At 43.8% G+C, this 24,551-nt stretch overlaps 1 protein-coding gene across 1 annotated transcript in view; it reads left to right on the forward strand.

Annotated features, from left to right (window-relative positions):
- Dera (deoxyribose-phosphate aldolase) overlaps nt 1-22,664 on the forward strand; it is an 81,963-nt gene extending 59,299 nt beyond the window's left edge. The window contains exons 7-9 of the mRNA XM_034512570.2: nt 17,811-17,923; nt 21,328-21,477; nt 21,703-22,664. Coding sequence (XP_034368461.1) covers nt 17,811-17,923; nt 21,328-21,477; nt 21,703-21,759 — 320 coding nt within the window. The 3' untranslated portion in view covers nt 21,760-22,664. The remainder of the gene's footprint in view (nt 1-17,810; nt 17,924-21,327; nt 21,478-21,702) is intronic.
- Nucleotides 22,665-24,551: the final 1,887 nt, after the last annotated feature.

Below are 24,551 nucleotides of genomic sequence, written 5' to 3' on the forward strand. Positions count from 1 at the left end.
GGAGTTTGAGGCCAGTCTGGACTGCAAAATTAGCTCCAGGCCAACCTTTGTTACAGTTGGAAAACTGACTCATAAAACAAGAACCCCTTAAATGGAAAGCCTGGGTTCTGCCCCTTCCTGCTTCCCGCCCCTTCTCCACCTATGAAGATAAGTTACAGCATTCATCCACCCAAAGTAAGAGCCTCGGCAACAGACATCACTTGTCTTTGCACTGACCATAGTCTGAACATTTGAGATAGCTTGGTAATGTTGGGAAAAGGAGAGAAGAAAAGATGTCCCCCAGGTGTGTTCAGTTCCATTGCCTGAAACCATGGTGAGGATGAGGACTGCGGAGTCAGAGCTGTGCTTGGTCTCTAAGTGAACAGCCCTGGCTGTGAGGGAGCTACCCGAGCCCTCTTCCGTCAAGAACCTGTCATGGTGTCCCCATGGTGTCTCCTGACTCCTCCTTTCCAGCTCTTTATGGCATGGCCAGTGCCCCTCACCCCTCTCCAGCCAGGCCTATTGATCATAGCTGAGCACACAGTTCAGGATGTAACAGCTCTTCACAAATCCTGCTAGCAAGGCAGAAAAGGTCATGACCTGTCCCCAATGCTGGGGATGCCCACCTGCTGCTGCCACCCAGGCTTTCTAGAAGTTCCTGCTTGACTATTTTAATCTTGAAATTCGACTTTTCCCTTGGGTGCTTACAGACATTTCTTGGAAGGTAGCCCTCAGTGCCCCGGGACTGCTTTTGTTGTTGTTTGAAGGTGTTTCAGATTACTTATAAAGCGTTTCAAGCAGGACTTGTCCCATAATGAATGCTGAATGTTTATTAAATCAAGTAATTAAACAAAAGCTCATGTTTATGGACGTGCACAGCCGGACCTGTGGAATATAGGTCAGGAAGTTGTGTCCCTTATGGCCATCCACTTTCTAAGCTGGCACACCATGTAAAGGTGTACCCTGTGACACTTTATTCTCTCCCATCGTACTGTCCTGTCGCCCACTCTTCCTAGTTCCTCTCCCCACGTCCCTCCTGCGTTCATAGTGCATGTTTTCCGTCACCCCTCCTCCAGACCTCTTTTCCTCTCAGACCCCTTTCTACTTTCAGGTCCTGAGTACACATATATATACACAAGCATGCACACACACATACATGTACACATATGGACTGACACATGTCCATGCACATGCTTGCACACACACACTTGTACACAAACAGAGACAGACACGTGCACACACATACGCGCACTCATACAGATATACACATGCACACGTACACACACGGACAGACAGACGCATGCATGGACACACATAACACACATGTGAGCACACGTGCACACACAGGTGTATAAATTCAAGTCTAGATACTGTGTGTGAACGAAGACACAGGATATTAGTTTTTCTAAGTCCAGCTTACTTGGCTTATGTAGTAATGATGGAGCCCTCCCTGTATGACTCATTTTGACTCTCCTTGTGAGTCATTGCTAAGGTCATTCTGTCCCTGGGCTCCTTGTGGTTCACAGCGGGGATGCTGGGTCACTAGCTTCCAAGTGTGAGGTGTCACTGTCTCCCAGCTCCTTCTGTTCTAGCATCTCCTCACTCGGCTTCTGCAGACTTGAATACACACTCTTCCTCTTCCTTTGGCTGATGCAAAGCCTAATATTCTCTCTTCATCAGCATCTCTGTTGTTCCAGAGGAGCTGCCCCCAAAGAGACAGGGTCCCTGTTGTCCTGGAGGAGCTGTCCAGATAGGGTTGCGGAAATGTTTGTACTCGACTCTCTAGTAGTTCCTTCGAGGGCCTGCTGCACCGTGGCTTCTGCCTGCTCGTTTCCCCAATGTTAACAGTTCTAACATCCTTTTGTCAGTGTTTCCTTCCACAGTATATTATTCAGCTGGACCTTGCTTCTTCTATGATTTCTCAGTGGAGACAGAGTGGGGAGTTGGGGGCCTGCATAGGCATAAGTGAGGCAGAATAGAACGTGTGTGTGTGTGTGTGTGTGTGTGTGTGTGTGTGTGTGAACACAGTTACAGAATGTGACACCCATTGCAAGTGAATAGATGTGGAGTGTCACTGAACTTCTGGATCTGTGGAAGAAAAGGAGACAGTCTCTTAGGGTTGGTGTTGCACAGATCTTGATGATAGCAGCTTCAGAGCTAGCCTGGAGATGCAGGCAGCCACTGGTGCTTGCCATGCTGGGTGTGGCGCTGCTATAACTCGGTAGGTAATTCCCTCATACTGTAAGTCGGCTGCCGTAGTTCTAATTCTCTGTGTGTGCTTCCAACAAGAGGAAAGCCATGGCAATGACAGTTGAGCTGGCCCAGGTAGAGTTCTGACAGGGAAGGGAGGACTAGAGGCAGAGGTGATCCGGTAGAGGTCATTTCTGCACAGCAGTGAGTTGTCTGGTTTAGGAAGCAGAAAGAACTATGGTATGACAAGCCTAGGTGTTGCATTAGAGAAGCCTCTGTTCAAATCTCACGATAAGGATGCGTTGTTCAGCTGCAGTGTTTGTAGATGCTGGCATCGTCATCAGTGATGGCTGCTAAGGTACCTCAAGGATTTAGTGATAGGTGTAGAACATGCGTAGGTGAAGCTTGGCTCTGGTGCAGCTCTCAGAAGAGGAACATGGTGTGCTCCTCCTACATATATGACCTTCATGTTGATATCTCTTGGTCACCACTATCAGAGCTAGCTAAGGTTTGTGATGCTTTTGTTAACAGCATGTAAGAACAGTCGGTTAGGTGGAATTCATATCTCAGACTGCGCAGACCCCAGGTGTGTGCCTGTGTGCGCACACGTGTATGTGTGCATATGTGTGTGTGTGTTCATGAGTGTGCATGCATCTGTGAGGGCGTGCATTTGTGTGAAGGCCAGACGTAAACCTCGAGTATCTTCCTCAGTCATTTCCACCATGTTCTTGTGCAGCAGTCTCTCACTTTTTACCTGGATCTTCCCAGTTCGGCTATGCTGGCTCCAGTGGGCCTCAGTGATCACTCTGCATGTCTCTGCTCTCGACACTGACCTGTGGGTGCCGGCCACCCACAGCTTACTTGTTAATATGGATGCTGAGGGGTGAAACTCAGGTCCCTGTGCCTACATGTGAGCACCTCGCTGCCTGAGCCACATCCCCAGCCATACAGCTGAAGGTTTTGCAATGACAAGGTCACAGTTGAACCACTTCTGTTTGTTCTTCTGATGCTCGTCAGATCTTCATGTTTTAAAAAGTTTGTAATCATTAACTTCCATGCATTAGATTAAAAACAAAAACAAAAACAAAACCCTGGACTACAGCAGCACAGAAAAGCTTCTCAAGACCTTTTGTTGGTGAAGAACATGTCCATGGGCTTCCAGATGTTGGGACATTACTGCTTGTCTGTCATCCCAGGTGTCTTTTTCCTTTATAGGTTATCGCTGCAAATCTTGCTTCCCATCTCAGTAATAAATTTAACAGTTGAGTTTCTATTTCTTCACTGGGCTTTGCATTTTTAAGTTCTCTGTGTATGCCCTTCAGGTCTTGACACTGCATACTTGTCATTTAAATACATGAAATGTATGCTTCGAATACATGTACCTTAGGGGAGAGATAATGCCTTTACTCAACAGCCGTCGTACAGGTAGTATTGACAATATTAAATACATAAAAAAAAAATTAACTGGAGGCTTAAAAAGAAGGGAGTATTGTATCCGCTGGAGCTGAAGTTACGGGTGGCTGTGAATTCCTTGACATGGGTGCTGGGAACTAATCTTGGGTCTTAGGCAAGGGCCACATGTATTCTGAACCACAGAGCCCTCTCTCCAGCCCTGTCTTCAGGCATTTCCGAATGATCCACCTGACACACTGTCATGACTTTCCCTTCCAGTGACCTTTTCTGATTGTACTCATCACTTGATGAGGTTTTCGGGGCCTTTCCCCTTCCTTCTTTACCTGCACGCCCCTCTTTTCTTGGAGAACCACAGTCGCTGGTGGTAGCTGAGTGGGAAGGGATGCAGATAAAATGGAGGTGTAACGAGCTGTAGCATAAGAGACACTGTTCTGCCTTGACGATAACTTGGGAATCAGCATTGTCTCTGTGAGTGCTTGGTGAACAGACCCGCAGCCGCTAGCCGCCAGGGAGCTCTTACAGTAAAGGCTTTACCCCTGGAGCTTCACAGGCTTCACCCATCTCCAGATCTGCTAATGGGAGACTGACCAGTTCTCTAGGTGCTTCAGAGCCATCGCCCAGAGATAAAGCTCCCCACAGAAAAATTAACACAGCTTCCTTTGTGAAAGGCAGGCCACTGTGCAAAGCAACTCTCCAGACTCATCATCAATTGTTGGGGGAAAAAAAGATTTATGATGACATTGAGGTATGATAATCTCAAATATGTAGTGCATTGTTTTTAAAAGCTTTGTGTTTAAAATTCATAGCACTTTCTAATCCTGATAAAGTAGCCTAATTTTCCAGCCGGCTTTGTTCAGTAAAATGTATTTCTAAATCCATTTTAAGCAGCTATTTCTTCAATTTGAGTAATTTTCTCTCGAGTTAATAGATTCCACACAAGCATACCTGACTTTTAATGTTAATAGATACTATACATTCCAGACTCACTCGTGACAGTCGCAAGCACAATCAAAATGAAGTTCAGCTGTTTAAAGCACACTGTACTTGTTAGTTTGTTAAAAGGGGCCTCTCTTTTACCCTTCTTTGCTGAAGTATAGTGATAACCTAGTGAGTTTTCCACCTCACGTGGGGGTTCCGTCTCCCTTTCCCCTCACCACAAACATGAGGGCAGAGAAACCATATGCTAGATACAGTCTTATCATTTTAAGATGTCTTCCATAGCATGCTGTCAGTGGGGGGTATCCCTGACCCAGTCAGTCCTCACGGCTGGAAGGTTCAGCTTGAGGGATGGCCGGAGACCAAGCATTTTGACTCGGATGCATTTTGCTCTCTGTAATTTGGTGTATGTAGATCAGTGCTTTTATTCTCTGATTGTGTAAAAACACTTTATGGTTTTTAAAGAATTCCTTTCTATGGTTAGTCATGTGTCTTTACAGGGGTGCATAGGCGTGTAGGTCCCGTCATAGCCAGAAGAGGGCATCGGCTTCCTTGGAGTTGACATCTCAGCAGGCAGTTGTGAGTGACAGTCACATACAGCTGCTGAGAACAGAACTCAGGTCCCCCAGAAGAGCAGTTGGAGTACTTAACTACTGAACCATCTCTCCAGCCCCCACACCTTGCTATGTCAGCCAGACTCTTACACCTTATATTATAAAGCTGTGGTTGTGGAGGCTTTTCCTTACAGTCATGGGGTACTGAGTTGATTACTGTGACTCTCATTGTCTCTTCCCTGCAATGCTATGGGCCCTTTGGGGGGAAAAAAAAAGGTAACATGACAGAGATAGATAACGATTCTTTGTAACCTATGTGGTTATTACAAGGGAAAAACCAACTTATATAACTGAGTCAGGATATATGCTAATAGACCCAAGTTCCATGAAGAAGCATTTGTGGGGCTGGCAAGATGGCTCAGGGGCTATAAGGCTTGCCTTGAAAACCTGAATTTTGTCTGGGAACCCATGGTGGAAAGAGACAAACAGCTCTCAGTGTTATCCACAAACCTACACACACGCACACGTACACATAAACAAAGTAAGTTTTCAAAAAAGAAGATGGCCTCTTTCAAAAAAAGAGATGACACAGCAGTTAAGAGCATACACTGCATTTGCAGAAGACATGAGTTCAATTCCCAGTACCCATGTTAGACAGCTCACACTCCTGTAACTCTAGTTCCAGGGGAATCCGACATGGGCCTCCCACCATGGGCACTTGCACTCATGTGTGTAAACCCCTTCACACATGTAATAAAAGTAAAAACAGGCCCTTTTTTGTCCTGACAATTTTCAGCAGTTTCCATGGCCTTATTGAGAAGAGAACCCAATTCTCAGACAGAGAGCATACTTAGATGCTGTCAGGGCCTCTTATTCTTCTATGTATAAATGTTTTCAAATTCTGACCCCTTTTTACCTGGAGAAAATGTTGTACAACTCCAAATATCTAGATCAGTAAAATAAATCAGTTACTGATTTTTCTAAAATAGAAATTTGTTTGATAAAACAACTTTTGGTCTGCATGGTTTATAACTCGTTTAATGCGAAGTCTCATTTGTGTATTAACTATACAGATGTGCTTTTTCCTTCTTTCATAAAGGATCACTTCTCGGCTGAATTAGTTGACATTATAGGACAGGAGTAGTCTACTGTTTTTCAGAGTGGACGTTGTTTTGATTTTATAACATGAAACTGCAGAAGACTGTTTATAGCCATTTCAGAAATACTTGGAAATTCTGTCCTAATCCCAAGCTAAAATTCACTTAATTTTTTTTTTTTTTTTTTGTGAATCCCAAATGACCAACTGAAACAACTTTTAAAATAAAACACTAATGCAAGATAATATAAAGATATGCGAAGTTGATAACTACATGCTAGTAATGAAGGCAGAAAAATGTGTCAAGTCTTTATTTTCTGTCATTAAGCCATGATTCGTCTCTTAAGAGTGGAAAACTTGATGCCGTCAGCAAAACCACTGCGGTTTGTAAGGCCCGTAGCCTCCCGTCTAAGCTGGGGTCGTCTGTGAAGTGTTGCTGGCGTTTTGTGGTGCAGCTCCATGCACGGTGGAGAGTGCACGTATTGCATGCACAACGCAACGTGCATGTATTGTGTGTTCAGACCTGAGGCTGCAGTGAAATCCCATGATGCACTGCAGGAGCACGCTGCTGGAAATACCGTAGCTTCATCACACAGTTTATTATAATTCACTTTTGCACATAGGACATTCAGACATCTTTTGTTGATAAAAAATTTTATTGACTTCTATATTTTATTACGTTTGGTTTCTTTCTCCAATGCCGTATGTCTGCATGGTTTTGTATGTGGATAGGTACGCATGCGTTGTGAGCACACACATCCGAAGGCCGAGGGTTGATGTTTCCCATCATCCTCCATTACTTTTTCATCTTATCCATTGAGCCAGGGTCTCCAGGTCAGAACAGAGCTCCCATGTATGGCCAGTGTAGCTAGCTGGCTTGCTCTGGAGATCCCCAGTCTCTGCCTTTGGGACAAGAATAACAGGTGAGCCGACCACACTTAACTGAACTTCCTCAGGGTTGCTGGGGGTTCGAACTCCAATTCTTACAATGGTGCCAAGCACTTTGTCCGCTGATGCGTCTCTTCACACCTCTTAACAAATTTAAGCCAATATTTAAAGGATTAAAGCAGCAGATTTTTAGCGTGCGGAAAGGAAACATGGGAACCTTCCTAAGGGACTTTACTCACGGCACTCACTCAGGAACTCACTGAATCCCTAGACTAGTGCTGGTTAACAGGGAGGGCAATTGCAACATTTTTTGTAGGGCCACTAATCAAATAAAAAGAAAGATGAAATTGTAATTATGAGACCTTATTTTATTTTTTCCAGTATTGCTATAGTTCTAAAATTTAAACAACCAAATTTTAAGTGAAAAGAAGCTTCTGAACCAATTCCCAGTCTTATTTTAGTGTGTAATCGATTTTTAACGTTTTTTGAGAAAAATTTTCAGTGTATTTCTTGTGCTAAATTCTCAAAGCCCTGTGGATGTTACACTTACTCCACATGTCAGTGTGGATAAACTTATTTCAAGGGCTAAGTAACCCTAGATGTGGCCCCATGGCCTGAGACAGTGTGGCCCCTTGGGTCACAGAAGAGTGGCAGGGACTCCCAGCCACCAGTCTTGAGCTGGCTTTGACAGGGTCTGTGACCACAGTTGACTGTCACAGGTTGAAGTCTCCACTGTTGACATCCTCCTGACAGGTCTTTCCCTGGGAGTGGCGGTTGTAAACTGTGTTGAAGTTTCTTTCTCCACAGGCAATGCTGTGGGTAGTTGAATGCCTGACTTTGAAGGCTGTTTCTTTGACTACCTCAACAACCAGGAACAGCATTAAAAACTGTATGCACTGATGTCCCTCATACAGTGACTAGGGAGGAGGCCTGCACTTCGGGTGTCTTACTTGGGCTCAGTAGGAAATTACAGAGAATACTAGACACAGTTTAAAATCTGAGATCAGATAACTGTATGTATCTCATTGTGAGTACTTCTCTTCTGTCAGACAGTGGATACATCCCAGCTCTTCCCTCCTTCCCTCCCTTTCCCTTCAGCAGATTCTCACACTGCATAACCCAGACTGGCCTCAAACATGCAGTCCTCCTGCCTCAGCCTCCTGAGTGCAAGGATCACAGGGCTGTGTAATCACATCTGGCTCTGCAGTTAGATTTTTGTTGTCTCCTCTTTCCTCCCTGTGAACTCGTTTTCTCTCTAGCCCACTGGCTGCCTACTGCAGGGCTCTTGTTCTTGTCACAGGTCTCCCTATGGTTCCCCTTCCTCAGCTTCACACAGGAGAGGGCAAGGAGAGGGCGAGACCCTAAAATGAGGTATGGGGTTTCCAACATTTGAGTTTGCAAACTCTTTGTAGATTTTTACACCTATTTTCTGGACAACTAACAATATATAAAAATATAAAAATAGAGACTGTGTACAGCAAAGTTTGAGACACTGGGCATTCACTGTTGTGATCCTTAGTGGAAAATGCAGAGCAAATCAAGTCGGCCACTTAGGTAAAGCATTTCTCTTTTGAAATTTGCAAACCAGCCATGACAATAAAACTTAGTGCTGTTTACAAGATTACACAGACGGCGTCCACTCTTAGGACTTACTTGCATTGGTTACTCACTTGTTTCCAGTATAGTCACAGTACTGAAATTTATTTTAAACAAACTTTTTTTTAAATTAAAAGAAACTTCTGGAGTATAAAACTATCACTGAAAGCCCCCACCCCCATGTGGGGCTGGACACTGAGATTTCATTAATGGCTGAAGTCAGAGAGGGCCTGCCCGTGATGCTCCTGGTCCACTGGGGCTACAAGTGTGCCCCTGGCCTGATGTGGTGCTGAGGATCAACCGTGCTAGGCAGTCACATGACCCGCTGAGCTACAAGCCCTGCCAGACTGTTGCTGGTGTGATTTAATCTCCCTGCCACGCTACTGCCAGTTACCGAGAAAGCTGCAGGCCGGGTCTCTACTCCACAGTGCATTGTGAATCATTTACTGTCTTGCATTATTCTAAGTGACCACATCTTTATTTTTATTTGGAGGAGACCAACTGCAAGGAACGTGGTTCCCGCGAGCCAAGCATACCCTTGGTGTTCCAGAGACATTTTAAACCCTGACATTGTAGTTGCTTTCTGATTGCCGTTCTGTTTGAATATGCCTGAGCCATACGATGGGCTGGGCTCAGGACTGGGCACAGGGCAGGGCGTCAGCACCGCTGTGTATGCAGAGAGAAAGAATGAACTGGAGAGAGAAGATCCTCCCCTCCCTTTCTTCTGCTCTCTTTCTCTTCCCCTCCTCTTCCTTCTTTCTCTGCCAGCCTACCTGCCGGCCTGTCTGTCCATCCGTCTGTCCGTCAGTCTGTCTTCCTGTCTGTCTGTCTTTGTCTCCAAACATTCCCCCCTTTTCTCTCACGGGAAGACAGTATATGGATCATATGCCCACATCTCGTGGAACGACTGTTCTTTGATTAAAGATTTGCATTCCATTGCTGCTTCCAACTTCCTTCTTTAGACATTTTTCAACCATGAAATTGGATCTTTATCTCTCACCCTAAATTATTTTTAGGCTCATATGGAACAAACGAGTCTAATAGGTTTTAATCTGGTGCCTCATATTTTTATACATCCTGTTTATTTTAAAAGTATCTCATTGTGGATTGTAAGTGTAAATCAGCGTTAAAAACCACCATTTAAAAAAAAAAAAAAAAAAAAAAACCCAAACCTCTCCCGCTACCTTTAATGGGTCATTTCTCAGGGAGTCATAGAAAACAGGAAGCTAATGAACAGTGTGCTCTGGAGCTCTTATTGTAGGGTCCATGCGACTTCACTCAGGGACAGGCTTTCTCCGGCAGTAGTTGAGTTTAAAGCCTATTTTTCATTAGTAAAGCACACACTGTTAATAACAGCTCCCACTGTGTCCCCCTGTGTGCATTGAAGCACATTTTCCACAGGCACCAAGCTTTCCGGTCTCACTAGAAACTGCCTGTATCATAAATAAGATTTGTTCAGGAAATAAAAATGTATGTTTTCCCATTGTTAGTTATACTTTAAAAAATAATCACATCTGAAGCTTATTATGCGGCAATAGCCCTAAGATATTATTTTTGTAAATGTACTACTTTGGTCTTAATACTAGTTTTTAATCTCTTCTTGTTTCTATGAAGTCTGAATGAGATTTTGAAAATTGAATAATAATTTGATCCGTTAATCTTTTGAAGCTAGTAATTTTATTTTCCTCTCTCTGCAGTCTCTGAGGCTTGCAAATGAATAGGGCTTCATTACTGCAGTCTGCATTTAATAACCATTATCCATTATCTTGTAATTAAGACTCCCTGTAACGAATCATGAGGACAATGCAAAAATACATAGTACATTTCTTTAATGAACTGGAAAATGTTCGTCTTGTTCTATTTAGTAATGAGTTGCTGAGTAGTCATTAAATCCACTGGAGAGTCGAGTTAGATGGATTTTGAAGACTGTCTTGAGTTTGTGGTTAATCTATTAGAATTAAAATTTCATCTTCTATTTTTATCAACAGCTGATTAGAAGTCATTGTCTTTGACCAAATTGATTAGAAGACCATATACAGGGGCAGCTGTTGTTTAATGGAAGTTTTTAATGAAACAGTACCATGGAGACTTGTAATTACAGGCCGCAGGAAAGCTTTGAGTAGCCTTAGACCACAAGAAGAGAATTGAGCTAAAGGTGCCAAATGAGGAAAATAAGAAATACAGTTTTATGTAAAGCAGTGCATTTATTATTAATTTTAATTTCAGCTACTCACAGTTGAATGCCGGTCCATTTATTGGACTACTTCTGACCGTCTCAGGCCTTTCCCACCTAGTTTTGGCATTAGCTCATTTCATTAAACTTGTGGACCAGTTGTCGGATAGCTTATGCTGGTGGGGAGGTATTGCCTCTTAAGGTTTTGGCTCCTAAGCTCAGCATGTGGGAGGTATGGTTGGCTGTTGCCAGATTCACACATGCTCTGAAGTAGGTTTGGCTATGGCTAAGTTCATACTCTCTCTGAGGCAGGGTTGGCTGTAGCTGGGTTCACATTCACTAAGATGCAGTGACTGTAGCTGGTTTCACACTCACTCTGAGGTAGGGTTGTCTGTGGCTGGGTTCACATGTGCTCTGAGGTGAGGTGATTGTGTTTGGGGCTTTTGATGATTCTGAAGGCAGCATGTATTTCTCTGAGGTAATTTTGTTTTAGCAAAGGGTAGGAGAAATGATATTAAAATGAGAAATGAAACAAAAGTGTGGCTCCCTAGTCTCACTGGAGAGTCCAGTGTTCTTCAGCAGTGATAAAGCACCGACAGAATGCATTTTCTAAAATACTCTGTGTAATCAAATCTTGTTTTTCTTCCTGAAATCTAATGAAAGCCAGTTTATAAATGCCTGAACTCTATGCTGTGTGATTCTCTGTCATCCTTCTTCCTAATTTCCAAAACAGACAGAAAATGCAGCATCTGAAAACCCTGGAGTCATGTGATCAGACCTCATGCTGCCCTAAGGACAGAAGCCAGATGTTTGCAGGTTCAAAACCCTCTATAGTGTTTTAATGTAAAAAACATTAACAGTAGCTTTGATGAAACCCAGGGCTTCACATATGTGGAGTTGTCCCTAGGCCAATAGTAGCATCACCTAAAACATATGTTTATACAATCACCACGTCCCCTAGCAGCTTACTTACGTGGAGGCCATGCCTTCTCTGCTGTGCTTTTGATGTTTTTGTTTGATGGCCAGGTTCTCCCATGTACCTTACCTTTCAGTTTTGTCTGAAACAAATTGCACTCATGTATCATCTCTGCATCCGTCTAGCTGAAGGGATTAATTTAAGCATTGCAGTTCTTTCTGACCATCATATTTATCTGACATATCCCACAGTATTCCTCATATATGCCATATGTGTTCTGATTTCAGTTCACATCTGATGTCTAGAAAGGAAGCACCTAGCATGGTCCTTAATACTTCCAGATCTTGCTTTTCCATGTGACTGTGACAACAGGTTGTTGGACACTTCTGAGACTAAAATGTAAAGAGACAGAGTGCTTAGGGAAGACAAAAGCTCCAAAAACATGGGAAGAATTTCAGAAGTTAAAACACTTGTGTAATTTCAATATCAGAAAGAGAATAGAGAAAGGGAGGAACTGTGTAGAGGGAGAATAATGGCCAGAAATGTCTCAAAATTAAGGACAGGCCATAAATCACAGATCTAAGAAAATTAGAGAGTGAAAAAGAAAATTGTTCCTAGTTGTGGCATATACAAATAGGAGGAAGCCAAAGGCAGACCAGCAACCTTGAAAAGAGAAAGAAAACACATTAGTTACCCAAGACATAGGAAATGACCTCAGTAGACATAAGAAATGACCTCAGTAGACATAGGAAATGACCCCAACAAACAAAGAAAATGACCTCAGCAGACAGGAAATGACCTCAGCAGACTTCTCATCAAAAATCAGATCAACAATGAGTGAGAGAAAGAAGTTCTTACAATGAAGCTCTGTAGCAGTGGTGTTGTCGTTCTTCACTCACTTCAACAATTTGTTGTTGTTGATCTTGAGCAAAAGCTGAGGTAGACAGTGCTAGATGATCTTCCCCACAGGGAGTGGTAAAGGAAGGCCTTTGGGGTGGAGGAAGACCAGAAACTTTGTAATGGGTAACAGCAGGACTTTGACAAACAGAAGAAACAATTTAGTAATCCTTTATTAAAAGGCAAAGGCACTGGCAGTACCTACATAGTAGTGTCGTGTTATTTGACGATGTACTGGGATGAAGTGTGTATTAAATACTCAGGGAAGCCTCTAGGTAGTATATGAGAGAAGTATCATTGCTATGATGAGAGGAAATGAAATGGAATCATGTAGAATGCTCAACTAAGTCAGAGAAGACCCAAAACGGGTATGAAAAGTAAACAAAAAAATGTAACAGATGGGAGAGTTATAAACGCAATAGATATTAATCCAACAGAATTAGTAATCATTTAAAATGTTAATGGTCTAAATATACCAATTAAAATAAGAGTCTTTAAAAACCACACTGAGCTCCTACTGAATGTTTGTAAGAAATCCACGATAAAGACTCAAAGGTTAAAAGTAAAGGGCTGGAAAAAGACACACCATGCTAACTAGGAGGAGTAGCTGTATTAATTCTATACAATGCAGACTTTGGGAGCATTATGAAGGCTTAAAGAAAGGTTTTTATATCTGTCAAGTGGACGGTTTGTTTGTTTTTAACAAGGCCCAAGAGTCTTTAATATGTCTGTACATAGGGCAAGATGTCTCAGTGAATAAGGGCACTTGCTTCAAGTCTAACTTCCTGAGTCCAGTCCTAGGAACCTGCATGATGGAGAGAGAGAATCAGTCCCCACAGGTTGTCTGTCTTCTGATTGTCACGTGTATTTTTAGAAAGTCTGTACCTAGCAACAGAGCATCAAAATATGAGAGTCAAACTTTTACACAACTCAAAATGTGTTTGCAGTGGGAGACTCAAAAAACTCTCCTTCAGGAAATGATAGCTTGAGCAGAAGAACAGCAAGGTGCGGTTGACCTGAATAGTGCTGTCCCTCTCTATGGCAGGCATGTGTCCATTCTTTCAGTTGGTTTGTAGCCTCAGAAAAAAAGGTGCATGATGACATTCTCCAGTTCATCGTTTACATGATATTTATGCATAGTGCTAGAGTATTTTTTACTTTTCTCATTGCTGTGACCAAATATCCAACAAATCAACTAAGAGAGGAAAGATGTTTCAACTCATGGTTTGAGGGTCAGCAGTCATGTTGGGCAAGGCATGATGGGAATCTGTTTTAGTTTTGGTGTTGGAAGCATTTGGCTGGAATTCCTCAGCTCTCACATCTTGGCAGAACAGGAAACAGACAAGACCGAGATACAAACCTTAAGTAGTAATGAAGATATAAACCTCAAGTTTTGTTCCTAGGAACCATATTCCTTCGATGAAGTTCAGTGCAGCTCTGCCTCTTCATGGTCCACAATCTTCCAAGACAGCACCTCCATCTAGGGAGAAAGCCTTCACCATGCTGCTCCTAGTTCCATAGACTCGTGGCCATCTTCATATAAAATACATTGAGCCCAACTTTGGAGATCTCCATAGTCTTACAGTTGCAACCCTGCTCAAAGACCCAAAGTGCTCTGAAACTCAAAGAAGTTCCTTAACTCTGAGTCCCGTAACATCAGAGAAGTTATAGGTGCCCAGAGTACACCAGGTACAAGTTCCCTTTTGAAAAGAAAGGAATGGTGATGGCAAGAAAAGACAAGACTGAAACCTAGCAGGGACAACACCAAATCCTGGCAGGTGCCGCACATGTGGTTTCTCTGTTGGGTTAGCTCTCCGTGGCAGATAGTCCATGTTCTTAGCATTTCTGTTACCTTGGGTTCTACACTGCTGTGTAATTACCTCTGTAGCTTCATGAGTAGCTCACTCAGGAGCTGCATGCAGAGCATCTGACCATGGCACATGTTGAGTGGCCCATGTAGCTTTCTAGAACCTAGGTGCAAGTCTCCAGGACCTATCTCTTGCATTCTTACATGTCTGCAAAACCAGGAGGACATGGATGTTAAGTAGACGAGTTGTCTCATCTACTGCCATCTTGAGGTGCCATCTGTTCCCCTTGCAACAGAGCTGTGGTTAAGTTCCATAGGTTAAGTGGCCTCTGTGACTTAACCTATGAAAACATTTCCCCAGTTGGGTTCCTGGAAGACACTTACCTTTCAACCCACTCTGCCTTTAGGTGAATTTGCATCACTGTACTCTGGGGCTCTTGATGATGGAAACTTGCCTTCAAAATACATTTCTTATTGTCCCAGGGCAAATCTTAGTGATATTTATAATTATGATAGCAGTGTCTGCACCTGACCTGTTCTCAGCTTTAACAGATTCAATCTTCTTCATTGCCAAGACTGTGTGTCTTTCCTTACCCCCCACTATACTTTCTTCTTCCCTTCTCACTGCAGATCTGAGGCAACACAGTGAACCACAGCCTTGCCACACTCTGCATGTTGTACTGGCTCAAGATTTCTTTCACCAGAAACATCAATCAGTTACTTTGGAATTCAAGTTTCCTTAGGCTTTCTAGACATAATTCCCAAGAGTCTTTGTGACCTCTAAAACCTCATGAACACAGTCTTTCCTGTCTAAATGTCTCTTAGCATTCTGGTTTTCAGAGCTCCCTTCTGAATGGCCCATAATCTCTGCTGCTTAGAGCATGATAGCGCTTCTGTGGGCCACTGCCCCAGACGCTAACACAGAGGCCCTCCTTACGTAACGTCATCTTTGGGTGTATATAGTCCTTGAGGGATTTGGGTGCTTTTACATATATTATTCCTTCTGACGCCTCATGTAACTCTCTGAAGCAGTAGGGATTTTCAGACGCATTCTAGAAAGGAGGAAGACTGAAGTTGCATGGCTGCCATGTGAACCAGAGTTGGACACCAGGCAGACTCCCAGCCTTTCATGTTATTCCTCCAGTGTTGCCATGGTTTTGGAGGGAAGCGTGCTTTTATGTTCTCCAGCATGTATAATAAAGATGTGTCTAATTGAGTCTTCAGTGTACAGAATAGCTCTGGAAGTATCTTTTCAAACCAACTATAACCGAAGATTTAGGTTGTTTCTTCGACAGACTCAGAGCGCCTCAAATTAATTTTAAGCATCGTCGCACAGATTCCTTGGACAGAGGTGTGAACTTGAACCTAAGTGTACCTGAGAACCGTGTATGTGTTTCTTTTTTTTCAAAACACTTTATTTATCAATATTTGTATAAACATGTATACTTACACACGTATACATATATAAACAATAATTAAATGATAAGATGTATTTAAAAAGTATGAGGGGGTTGGGAAAAGTGGGAGGAAGGAGAGAAAGGGGAAAATTATGCAAATACAGTGTTCATATATGAAATTCTCAAAAAGGAATCCAGTTTTTTAAAATATTCAACAGATCAACTAGCATTTTACAATACAAAAATAAATATGACCTATAATTATGTTAAAGGACATTTTAACTCACTAAAAACTTTGAAGTTTAAAATGAGATCAATAAAAATTATTTTACCCAGCATACTAACAAAAGCCACAATAATTATCTGACAGATAAGCTAAGGTAAACTGCTTTAGTTGAAATCACTCACACCCACCCACAGAGAATGTGGGAGAGAGAGAGAGAGAGAGAGAGAGAGAGAGAGAGAGAGAGAGAGAGAGAGAGAGAGAGACAGAGAGACAGAGACAGAGACAGAGAGAGGGAGAGACAGAGAGAGAGAGAGACAGGGAGACAGACAGACTTTGTGTCATGTGACTTCAAGGAAACTACTTAACTTCATGTCTCAGTGGCCTCTTAGAAGATAGCTCTTGTATCAGTACCTGGTGACAGTGTTAAGGCTCTCCTGTGCTCAGGGCACCCATGAAGCACCTGCTGCTGTTATTCTGTGTCTCCTGCTGTTCCTGTAAACTACACCAACAGGTTTAAGATTCAAGAGAAGGAAGTTGTTGAAACCATCTGCCAACTATGAAAGGGTAGCCTATCTTTTATGAAATTCTCATCTGCATGGGAGGTCTGCTGCTTCATTAATGCACCAGAAATCAGCTGGTGACAGTTCTGGGGCTGTCACACCTGTGCTGTGTGTGTGTTTTCCTCCAAGTGTGAGAACATGAGCAGGGAGTGAGTAAGCACGCCACAGTGCTGTGGGGAAGTGTCAAGATACATGGTAGTGAGCACAGGGCATAAAATTGTCTTTATTCATCTCAGTTATGCATTGAACAAACCAACTTTATTTTAATTGGCTGTGAAATATGGAGGCAAGAGTACCAGAATCCATTGAGTGGCTAATTTAATATATCTGGTGGTGAAAGACAAAATTTAACAGAATTTTTTCTTTTCATTTTATACACGTGTATGATGCATTATTACTTTTTCCCCACCCTTCCTATACCCTGCCCACCTCTTAAAACCCTCCCACCTTCCTATAGTCCCGCCCACCTTCCCATACTCCTGCCCACTTTTCTATACCCCACCCACCTCCTAAACCCTACCCACCCTTCTACTACCTCCTTCTAGCCCCCCACACACACACTCACACACCACACACACACACAGACACAGACACACACACAGACACACACACACACACACACACACACACACACACACACACACACACGGTCAACCATCTGTTTGTTGTTCCCTTTCATACATTGATATCTTTGTATTTTGTTTTGTGACCCATGAATTTTGACCAGGACCATGCAACTTGGGTTTCTAACTGTTCCTTGGAACCTGGTGGGCTCAGCCATGGGTATTAAACCAAAGACAATGACTGCCTGTCCCCAGAACCGACCAGTAGTAAGAAGTTTAGCAGTGAGGGTACGCCCCATCTATGACTGAGGAATGACGGCTTTGTCTTGTACAGGTCTGGTAGTGACAGCTTCTGCTGCTGAGGGGTATGATTGCAGTGGCTGTGTGTGCCCAGAAGACAGCAAATTACAAGCCTTCTCCCTTTCTTCCGGCTCTTACTTATAAACAGAGTTATTTTAAAGGGAGCTTTTAATTTTAGTATTTTCACGTAATTACCAAAGATTAAAGTGTTTCATGGGTTTGGGGAGGGGGGATTTCACACGATTCATTTCTTTCAGTGACTTAAGTGTAAAAAGTAAGTTCCTAATTAACCTGGGAGTTTTTCTTGCTTTTGTCTTAGGATCAGATTTTATTAAGACCTCGACTGGAAAAGAAACAGTGAACGCCACCTTCCCAGTGGCCATCGTAATGTTGCGGGCCATTAGAGATTTCTTCTGGAAAACTGGAAACAAGGTAGGTTATTGCTAGCAAACCTTCCTTCAAAGTGAAGAGGATGCTGCTATTTATAACCCTCCTCACAGCCCACAGGATAACCGGCTCCCCATGCAGAAGGTGTGAATGAGTCGCCTTTATTAAGATAAATGTTTAATTTACCTTTCATTCCAAAAGAACACATCGGTGGGGGAAGGCCTGCAACTATCGGAGTGAGTGTGAGTGTGGGCGCACTGTGTGATCCAGAGGTAAACTCACTCTGTGTCCTTTTATTAGCTGAAGACAGTTTCAGCACTGACAAGAGATTCCTAAATGGCTTCTTTAAGGAACTAATTGTGCAGCGACACAGAGGTTTTTCTGGCAAGGCGTTGGCCGGCGAAAACAGGTTAATATAGAGATTTAACTTCCTCCCGGAATGGAAAGAATCGCAGAGTAACATTTATTGAATGATAAGCTGTGGCGGCGATAGGAAAAGTAGGCAGGATAATGGGAAATCATCTTCTCCTGTCATTATTGAAGGACACACGTAAATTGGTTTTTCTGTTGGGAAACCCCCGGTCCAGAAAAACTTATTACTTTTAATAATATGAGGTGAAGAGAAAATTCTCGAGGAGATGAACTTATTAAACAGAATAATGAAATGCCGCGTAACAGCAGGGAAAAGCCAGCTTCTGTCCTATAGCTCTTGAATTAAATATCCATTTTTTTGTGTGTTTTATGGAAGGTGGATGTGCTGTTTGGAAGAGTGTCGAGCTGAGGAGGGTATATGCTACCTTTTGTCAGCTTTTCGAAGAATAACACAGAATTTTTTTTGAAATGTACAAAGTTAAAAGGAAAAGTGCATACGAGGTGTTTCTTAAAAACTGATTTTGGATTTTTCACTTGAAGTTGCTTGCCTAGTCACAAATTATCTAAGATTTTTTTTTCATAGTTGAATAGGTGTGTGTGTGTGTGTGTATTTAATATAATGAGATTTCTCTTCATGAGGGGCATCTTTTAAAAACCAGTATCTTGACTTCTGCCACCTAGAACTCCCTTCAAGCAGACTTTGAATGCTTTACCTGGTGGACGGAATGTCTTTATGGCTTTATAAGTGACTATAGCTTAGATTTATTTTGGAGTTAGAGACTTCCATGGAATGTGCTCCTTGTGAGAGGAAATCTCTTCTAGACCTTTCTCTAAAAGAACTCACAATGAATGTTAAGCACGGGTAGGAAAAATAGCTGTTGTTACCTATAGAGGATACGGATCCCACATGCATGCTACTTGGTGGTCTTTCTGCATTGATACAGATCCGCCAGTTTATTGAATGTTTTGTTATTGTTTTCAAAGAAAAGCTATATTCATCTTTCCCCTTCAGTTGTAACTGTCTCCACTGGTTAGGCCCATGGGACTCATTGCTAAGGTCGTTTAACAGACGATTTCTGCTGGGTCACAGAAGGTTTCTGAGAAAGCATTGGCCTAAAAACATCAAAATCAGATAGTCAGCTTGCCATGCGTGTGGATTCCCAGGCTCCCAGCCTTAGCGGGAGCCTTAGCGGCTGTGTATCTGGAAGATTCCCTTGGCATCCATGTTTCGTGAGCTCCATCATTAGAGGTAAAGGATGTTCCTGGAAACTGAAGGAATGCTTCTTTGAGTGGGTGCTCACGGGCGATGCTGACCTGTGGTAATTCTCAGGTGTAAGCATGACATGTCCCTTCCCAGGACAGCTTTCAGACAGCAAAGAACAGGTCGCAGAGAACAAGGCAAGTGCTCAGTGGTCCAGGCTGGAGTTTGGAGGGGTCTTTTGTTTGTCATTACATCCTTTCTTTATGGTCGTTCTTGCCCCCACTTAGTGTTAAGCAAAGGCCAAGCACTAGACACATCCTATTTACTTTGTAACATTCGGTATCCAGGAAGGAGAACCTGTATATGCGCCTGCAAGCCAGGCATGCATGGCCTTTTAAGTAGTTGACAGCAAGCCTAAGAGGCCATATCCCATGGTTCCTCCTTTACTGATGCAAGCCCTGTCCTATGGGACAAAAGCCTACCTTCCCAGACTGTGCTTGGTGCTGCCCCTAAGAAGCTACAGTTTAGTATTTCATGACTGACTTAATCACAGAGTTATGTTTTCTGTATTCTCTCCCTTAAACAATACTAACTTATATAGGAACTTCTTTTTGAAAACATGACTAAACAGAGTTGTTGACACTGAAATATATTTATAGAAAATCTCTATGGACACTGCCCAACCTGCAGAAAGGCTCCTCCGGTCGCCATACATGCTGCTGTGACTTCATTTGATTTGGTTGGTTGGTTGCCATTCATCAACAACGGCTAGATTGCCATACTGCTGAGCTAGCTGGTCCGTGTGTGACTGAGGCAGGGACCCACTCAGGAGTCCATTCATGACACTGCTCCATGTCAGTGGGCGGGTTCACAGCCAGGCTTCCCAGTGGGCGGGTTCGCAGGGAGGCTTCCCATTGCTCATTGGCCACTTTCTCTACGATGTTTGTAGTGCCTCCCACTACTGTGTTCTATCTGACAAAAGCCCCAGTGTGGTTTGGCAGCTTGTGGGTATAGATTTGTTTACTCTTTTGGATGGTTACATTCCTAGGACAAGCGAATCCAGGGGACCATGAGATTACTGTACATGAGACCTGGTCTTTTCAGACATGATGTAGAAACAACATATATTGGCGGATTTGAGCTTTGTCTTGTTGTTTTTTAAGGATTTATGTATGCATGCATGTCTGTGTGTCTGTATGCACCATGTATGTGTGGGTGCCTGAGGAAGCCAGAAAAGGGCACCAGAAGCCCTGGAGCTGGAGCCCCTGAACGTGAGTGCTGAGAACTGAACAAACGTCCTCTGAAAAAGCATGGGTCCAAGATCGCTCTCAGCCATGAATTGGGCTGGTTCATGGCCATCCCCCCTAGACCTTCTCCCATGCTTACACTAATGATCAGCCTGCTGTAGAGAACTCCACGTGTACAGCCTCAGAGAAGAAGCCTGCAACTCAGTTGATTAAGGCAACTTAATGATGGCTGCCGGTTTGATTTGGTTGACCTTGTGGCCACACTGGTTCCATCTTAAGTGCACTCACCCTGCACCTCAGGATGAAGGCTCATTGGAAACAGTGTAGACTGGACAGACACCTGTGGTGTGTTTTGTCTATTGACACGTCCCTTGGCTTCTTCAGATGTGAGGATTTAGTCTAGACAGTGGAGGTTTATGATGTGACAGGTACCCTCCCTCATTCTTGCCCCCTCAGAAGCAGTGGCCCAGTTCCCATTTGTCTAAAAGTTTGGTCAGGTAAGGCTCTGCTGAAATAGGTCCCTCTGCTGAGGTGAAGAAGACTAAGAAGCGTAGCGTGGCTCAAGACTGATTATTCACAGGGACACTTCTGAAATCTGGTGACAGTGGCTGCTCTTCTCTCCTCCTTAGGTAGGCTTTAAGCCTGCAGGAGGCATCCGCACTGCAAAGGAGTCCCTTGCGTGGCTCTCTCTGGTAAAGGAGGAACTAGGTGACGAGTGGCTGACTCCTGACCTCTTCCGGATAGGCGCCAGCTCCCTGCTTTCAGACATCGAGAGAGAGGTGAGTGAAAGTGCACTGTCCTTGGAAGGAGTGAGGCTGAGAAAGTCAGAACTGGGCCTGCACTTCCTGCAAGCAAAGCCGCACCTGTTACAGAGATGGGGTGTAAGTTCTGCTGAAAGGCGTGCTAATAGTGCCGAGTGAAGCTACTATTGTGTGATAGTGTGATTACTACTTAATGTGTCTGGTTGCCTAATTATTAATTAATGAAACTGGCTTTCCTCACAGATTTACCATCACGTGACTGGACGATACGCGGCCTATCATGATCTTCCAATGTCTTAGGTCAGCATCCAGCCCAGAAAAGCATCTTGCAACAAATTGTTCCAAAAAAAAATGTTTTTGCATAATTGCTAAGGTTATGTATTTTAGAACAGTTAACTGACTTCCCCCTACCCCATTAAAATCTCCCCTGAAATCAACTCAAAACAATAAAGGAAACAAACCAGTTGAATCTGAATGTGGATTCAGATCAAGAAAGATTGAAATGGTCTTCGTTACCAGGAGATCCACATTTATTAATTTTGTGGCGATTTCCTCTGGAAAACTCAGAATAAAATGTTTCTTATGGCCTGTACTGCAGAAAATTCTGAAGGGAAAATGAAGTTAAATTGCCTGAGACCTGAGATTTTAGGGCAGGCAGGGGTCTGGGAGGGAGGGTTGCTTGTTACCACACCAGGCACCCTGTTCCATCTCTCAGTAACTACAGTGTGGACAGGGAGAGCCGACTCCAAAGGTTGTCCTCTGACGTCCACACACCGATGTCCCCTACCTCTGACACATAATAAATACATTTTAAAATGTGATAAAAATGAAAATGGGTGCTATTGCAAAGGGAGGCTTTGGCCCCCTATGTTGCTTCCAGTGTGGAGCCCCGCCCCCCTGTGCTGCCTCCCAGTGTGCAGCCCTGCCCCCCTCCCAGTGAGAAGCCCCACCCCCTGTCCTGCCTCCCAGTGAGAAGCCCCACCCCCTGTCCTGCCTCCCAGTGTGGAGCCCCGCCCCCTGTTCTGCCTCCCAGTGTGGAGCCCCGCCCCCTGTTCTGCCTCCCAGTGTGGAGCCCTGCCCTGGGTGTCTACCTGACTGAGCTGAAGGGAACACTTTCATTAATTGTTTTGCTAATGAGATTGTGATGTTGTTGCAAGAAAATGTGACTATCACTGAATTTTTAAATACAAAAATCTCTATGCTTATTTTCTCATTTTGTTTACTTTCAGCGGCAGCCTGGGGGTGGGTGGTCTGGGCTGGAGCTTAAAAATATTTTCAGCAGGTGGAGGTGGTGGTGATGGTGGTACACATCTTTAATTCCAGAACCGAGGTGTAGAGGCAGGTGGATTACTATGAGTTCGAGGCCAGCCTGGTCTACACAGAGAAACTCGGTCTCCAAAAAGGAAAAAAAAAAATTCTGAGAGCATCTCTTGCCTGGCTCGGGAGCATCTCCTGCCTGGCTTGGTGGTCTTTGTTGTCTTTATCTCTTTAAGTTATTTCTTTTAATAAAGAAAAAGAAAAACTGGGCCTGGGACAGCATCTGCCTGTGACCCCAGCTCACACCAGGCATCTTCCTGTGCGGTGAGTCACAGGCTCTTGTCTAGAAACCAGGCAGATGGCCTCTGAGGAAGGACACAAAGGCTGGCCTCTGCTTTCCACACAGGCCTATGCATTTACCTGCACACGTGTGTGTGTGTGTGTGTGTGTGTGTGTGTGCGCGCGCACATATACAGGTAAGTCCCAGCTTGGAGAAGTAGCCATGGTATAGGGATGGCGTGCTTGTGGAGCCTGTGAGAGAGGCCTTGGACTTTGGTACCCAAGAGTAGAAAACTAAGTAAATGAGGAAGGCAATCAGCAAGCTAGATGGAAATCCAGCTGCTGCGCCTGCAGTTACTTTTGAGGGTCACCTTCATGCAGCTAGGGACCCACAATCAGAGCTGTGACATGTGACTGGCTTCATGTTCTGTATGTCCTGTGGCTCCTCCTTCCCTTCAGCTTCTGTCAGTTGTGACATCAGCTACCACCTGCAGAACCTGAGCCTTGCAAATGGTGCCTTTTATTGAGTCTCCTGGTGTCTCTCCCTCCCTCCCTCCCTCCCTCCCTCCCTCCCTCCCTCTCTCCCTCCCTCCTTCCCTCCCTTCTCTGAATACCTCTGCTGTTCTTCATGAGCAGAATCACTGGCCTGAGTCAGTCTTGTTCTTCGTCTGCTGCACTGGTGTCTAGCCCAGCCTCTGCTTCTCTCTAAAAGACCTCGGTCTAGTCTGTGTGCATCCTTTGACCTGTGTCTGCCTCTGTGAAGGGAAGGGATGAGGGCAGATGACATAATGGAGCTTTCAGACCCAAGATCATGTCACCCCCAAGGATAATTAGAACAAATCCAAGAAGATGTTTTATGGCTTGAAAGAGAAAGCACTTTGTACCGATCTAAATTAGAATTTGCCTCTCGGGAGTCAATTAAGCAATTCCCCCAAAGCACCTCACTAACTAAAGGAAACAACTAAAACAAGAACAGGAAAGAAGCCCTGCTTTCCCCAGCACCGGAGTGCTGATGCCTGGCTCGTGCCTTAGCTCTGAGTGCCTTATCCAACTTCGTAATGTTCCAGCCCTGGTGCTTGCCGGCACAGTGGCCAGTCACCTTTGGAGAAGAATCATTATGAAAAATAATTATACCCATCACCTTCGAAGCTATTCTAATTTCAGTGGGGTTTCTGTTTTCCTCCCATTAAACCCAGCTGGTCATTTTAGTGGATCAAGTGAACAGGCATCATTATCTTCAATTTTAATTTATATGAGGCATCCGCTGGAATTGACCCCTGTGGACAGTTATGATGCATGCAGGAAATTAAGACTGGTGAGTCTCTCAACCCTATTAGACGCTGTTGAGTATGGCCTGGTCCAAAGGTAAGTAATGTTATATTTTGAGGGACAGTTCGTCCTAAGGACTCTGGATCCTTCGTGAGGGATGCTTGACCCTTCTTACCTGACCGTTTACCTACATGTTGCCCAGATGACTTTAATGGGTCCTAGCTGATGGTGGTTGCTATTAAACACAGGAACAGGTTATTTCTAAGGTGACTGTGTTTTACTATGAG

This window comes from Arvicanthis niloticus, chromosome 9, assembly GCF_011762505.2.
Source record: "Arvicanthis niloticus isolate mArvNil1 chromosome 9, mArvNil1.pat.X, whole genome shotgun sequence".
Classification (NCBI taxonomy): Eukaryota; Metazoa; Chordata; class Mammalia; order Rodentia; family Muridae; genus Arvicanthis; species Arvicanthis niloticus.